This window comes from Scophthalmus maximus, chromosome 1, assembly GCF_022379125.1.
Source record: "Scophthalmus maximus strain ysfricsl-2021 chromosome 1, ASM2237912v1, whole genome shotgun sequence".
In the NCBI taxonomy this organism is placed as follows: Eukaryota; Metazoa; Chordata; class Actinopteri; order Pleuronectiformes; family Scophthalmidae; genus Scophthalmus; species Scophthalmus maximus.
The window spans coordinates 18,305,025-18,309,922 of NC_061515.1; the positions used below are offsets into that span (position 1 = coordinate 18,305,025).

General features: G+C 37.6%; 1 protein-coding gene across 1 annotated transcript; it reads right to left on the reverse strand.

Annotated features, from left to right (window-relative positions):
- Positions 1 to 369: 369 nt before the first annotated feature.
- Positions 370 to 4,399, reverse strand: apom (apolipoprotein M). The gene is made up of 7 exons (XM_035629866.2): positions 4,183 to 4,399; positions 3,601 to 3,740; positions 2,279 to 2,349; positions 1,503 to 1,637; positions 696 to 794; positions 564 to 591; positions 370 to 458 (listed from the first exon to the last, which is right to left on the reverse strand). Exons 1-6 carry the CDS (start codon positions 4,294 to 4,296, stop codon positions 578 to 580), a joined length of 573 nt encoding a protein of 190 aa, XP_035485759.2. The 5' UTR covers positions 4,297 to 4,399; the 3' UTR covers positions 370 to 458; positions 564 to 577.
- Positions 4,400 to 4,898: the final 499 nt, after the last annotated feature.

Sequence of the window (4,898 nt, forward strand, 5' to 3'; positions counted from 1 at the left end):
GCAGAATGCGAATTTCCCCGGCCAGTTTCTCTTTCTTTATTTAATGTGAGAACAGGTGTCCCTGTTCAGGGGCATCATGGGAAATCCCCAGGTGTTAACTAGGTGCATGTTGGCGCACCTAGTAAAAAGGTGTTTGTCTTCACTCAACTCAAACTACTGCAGCTGTGGTTCTTTGCTCTGTGACTGGGACAGTACACGAATGACCTTACAATCAAAACTAACCCATTCACTTTCCATCATAGCATTTTATCTATGACCCCAGAAAATCTCTGGTGTCAATTGTGTAGTTACTGATATTTCCAAAGTGCTGGTAATTCTTTTTTTTATTGCAAGAAATGCATATAACAACAAATTTCCACTGAAGACAAATGCCATTTTTTTCTTTCTTTCTTTATTACATTTATTTTGCAAAAAATAAATGTATCAATATCCTGGGTGCCCAAGGCCAAAGCGACATCCTGTAAGAAATTGATAGACCTGGTTGTAATTTACAATCATTTCAGGGACAGATCAAGAACAGGTATGAAATGACACTGGAAGTAAAATGTAATATTCGTGCCTACCTCAGTGTTAATATTTAGGTGCAGAACTCTGTAAATTCAGATAAAATTGTTAGATTTAAAAGGAAACTGGGTTTTTTTACATTCAGGAGCATCATCTCCAAGAAGAATAAGGATATTGTATAAATGCCAAACCTTTCACTTGAGGTGGTCTGACACTCGCCGACATGTTATTACAAGCGGAATTTCCCAGAAATGTCTTCACCACCTTGGACTCCACATCACTCTGCCGAGCTACCGTGCAAAGGAATAGACCAACGTGAGTTTCATGGCTTTCAGCGATTCAGAGAGATAACAGAGCAAGTACGCTCAAAACGACACCTCATAAGAGAGATAACTGACCGAAACCGCAACTAATGAGTTTGATAACTGACCAAACTACAGCTAATCAGAGAAATAACTAACCAAACTACAGCTAATAAAAGAGATAACTAACTGGGAAATCAGAGAAATAACTGACCAAACTACAGCTTTGAAGAGAGATAACTAAGCGGGTAATCAGAGAAATAACTGACCAAACTACAGCTAATGAGAGAAATAATGGACCAAATTATGATCAAAGCGGGTGATCAGAGAAATAACTGACCAAACTACAGCTAACAAGGGAGATATTGGACCAAAGTACAGATGGTCCGAGATATCCGACACAACTCAAGTTCACAAGGGGGATAACTGACTAACACTAAAGCTAATAAAAGAAAAAACTTACCAGGTTATAAGAGAAGGAACTGACCAAACTACAGCTAATAAGAGAGATGACTGTCTAAACTAGTAGAAATAACTGACCAAACCACAGGTAATCAGATAGATAACTGACCAAACCTGAAGCGTGAGCTGCGTGTATAATTTATGGGCATTTCACTGATCTCGCACGAGGTGATAGTTCGGGAGAGGGCTTAGGGTATAGTTTTGATGTGAACGATTTCTTGAAGAAAAACTTACCGTAAAGCATGAATCTGCTGAGGGAGTCCTCAGCATCTGTTTTTTTTAGAGGTGGCTCCACCTCCTGGAAAATGATGCAGTCGGCACAGTTTGCCCACTTGCCACTCCTGAGCAGGTTCTTCCGCTGTGGCCTCCCTGCATCGAAACCACAAATTTGATGACGACTGATCAGAAAGTTGCAGAGAGCAAGGTGGACAAACTGCAGTGTACGACAAAAGTGTATTTGTTTAAAGGCTGTTTTCTCTTAATCGATAGACTATTCATTTAATGGACACATTTTGACCATTTGAAAACCATATGTTGTTTCGTTGCTGGATGCAGTGCTTGGCCCTCTTGATATTCATCTATTGAAAATCCTTTTCCAATGCAATGTTCTTTCTTGAGTTTATTTACTGATCTATGTGTTTTAAGCAGTAAACCCGCCCAACAGTAAAATGCTATACAGATTAGGGATAGGGCCTCTTGAGGCAAAATTTGGTAAACTGGACTATATAGATTAAACTGACCTAATTTGTTATGAATAAAATTCTGGGAAAATTACTGAATCCCTCCAATGTTTGCTTTTTTTTCATTAAAACTGGCATAAAATTCCCATCTTCAGTATCCTGTCGTAAAAACTTGAATTGGCTTTGGCCTTCAAAAACTCATCTTCTTTGTGTATGTGTGTGTGTGTGTGTGTGTGTGTGTGTATATCTTGAGTATGTGTGTGTGTGTGTGTGTGTGTGTGTATATATCTTGAGTATCTGTGTGTGTAGATGTTACTGTACTGTAGTTACCCTCCAGTTCCAAATCATCCTGTTCAGGATGTAGATGATAGGTCCAGGTCTGATTTAGGCAGTTATCTCCCCTAAAAAATAAAGCAAAAAAAAAAAGGAAAAGAAAATTAAAACCATGTACATTGAGCTTGAGTTTCATAAATGATTATGCAAGATACACACAACATGAAGACTTTCATTTTTCATTTCCACTTTTTACACTCTATAAATGTCACTTCCCTAATTCTGATATCTGTTTATAATCCTGGGTTTTTCTGTTTCTCTTTCTCTTGAGCCGGACTTGTTTTTAAACCTGCTATAAACCAGTTTCATACGAGTGTAATGAAAGTTTTGATATTATTAGAACTTTAATATTGTCAGTGGTGGAAAGGGGGCTTTGCTCAAGTGTAATTTTTACATTACTTGAATATCACAATTTTTTTACTTCTTGGGATCTCTATTTCAGTGCATACTGTTACTCTTTTTACTCAACTACTCTTGATAGCTGTAGCTAATATAAAAATTTTGCATAAAATAAAATACAATATAGAATACTATACATTGTTTTTGGCTCGTGGCCCCTTAAAAAAATCAATGTCTTTGAGTTGTTAAAGAGAGAGTTCCCCTCTTAATTTCCCAGACTTCTTTTGTATAATGGTTTAAGGACCAAAGAGTAGAGAATAGTCCAACTTATACAAATATGTTCACTGAACAAATTTTGCCTCACAGAACTTTTTATGGAATGTTTTATGGTCAGCACCATTCAAACAAGCAAAAAACAAATTGAACTGTAAACTGTTATTAAATAATAATAAATCAACATAAAAATATGATGCCAGAATGTCGTTCAAAGCTTAGTAGATATGTAAATAGGCATTTATTTGGTATGTTTACTGTAATGTACCAGATTGGATTTTACTTCTTATTTATTCAGATTTCCGATCCAGTCATTTTGGCCAATATTGCCCCGATACCGATATGGAATATCAGATTGGGACATCCCTAGTATATAACAGTTAAAATTAGCTCCACCTTTACCAACTACAACAAAGATACTTACCAACTACTTACAATATTAAGGCATCAGTATCAACTCTAAAGTAATTATTGCTTGACAATATATCAGTCACTGAGCCCAGTTAGGCTGCATAATTAGAATTTACCTATCACCTAAATATGTATTTTTCCTGACAAAAGATTTTAAATGCAGGACATTATTTTGAGCCTTTAAAAAACATTCACTAGTACTAAAAGTGTTGGATGGAGTGAAGGATCCATGTACTTCCAACACTGGATGTGTGTGTGTGTGTGTGTGTGTGTGTGTGTGTTATTTGCTGCCTCACATGCGCACATGTCCGGTCAGCAGCAGTGTGTCATTGGCTGTCTCCTCCATTGTGAACCAAAGGTTGTCCAGTGCTTTAAAATTCTGGATGTCGGCCTCTCTATGACTGACTGCTGCCACAAAGTACCATTTCCCCAGATACTTAAACACACAGAGACACAGAGAGGCGGAATACAAGCGTGGGGGTGGAGGCTACGATTCAGCAACAGATCTTATTTTAAGATATAAGCCTACAACTTGCAACAATGACCACAAAACGAAAGAACAGAGGCTGTGAAAGTTGTTGAAATGTTTATCTCGGTATTTCTGTTTCTGCAGAATGTGTGAAACGTCCACAGTCAAAATAAACACTTAAAAATTCATATAACAGGACTGACAGTAAAATGTGTATGGTTGAATTATTATTATGAGATTAATACCCTCAAAATATCGTCCAAAAAAACCGAACAATGCAAGTGACAGAAATGATAAAATATTTTCATCTCCGTCATGAGACTTTGTGGAGAGCTCTGAGACATTTTTGCAATCACTCTTGACACGAGTACCTTTTTCACGAACCAAAAAATGCCAATTTGTTTCTCACCTGCTGACGGTTGACAGTGTTCACAGGCAGCAGCTCGGGGAGTGAGCAGGGAACGATGGCCTGATTCAGCAAACTATATAGATAGAGAAAATATGACACTGTTTCATTCAACATAACTGCCACTTTTGGGTCAACACTTTGAGAATGAACTCGATCAAAATGTCTGTAAGTCCTCAGGACACTCTCTGGGTTTGTGAAATGTTTCAACGTGTCACTTGAAAGGAGTGTGGGTGCAAGTCAATTATTAACCCATACAGCTGTAGTACCCCTGATCTACTCCAGTGCCAAGTAATGGGTTGAATATGGGATGTGTGTTCTTTTCAGTAAAATGAATCGTTCTTTATGAATCATCCTTCCTCACGCTGCAAAATGTGCTTTAAGGGGAAACTCGCTGAAACGCACTCTTACTAACTGAGTCACCGTCATATGCAGGAAATGGTGGTTTCTTTTGAATTAATAAACGAAGCGGTTAGAATTGTATTTCAACCTCAAATACTGCCAGGAACACTTAGAAAACTGTTTATCTGTTTTGAGTCTGTTTTTTTGCTCTCCGTCAACATACTGTACTGGGAATCATTAACTACATGTTTAAAGTCAACGCTAACTTTTCTTTTTTTCTTATCTTTCATTGTCAGGTTTTGGGGGAGATAATTGCAAGAGCAAACACAAACGCACTCTGCTGACACAATCTGTAGATTATCTTCTAAGTCAAGGCT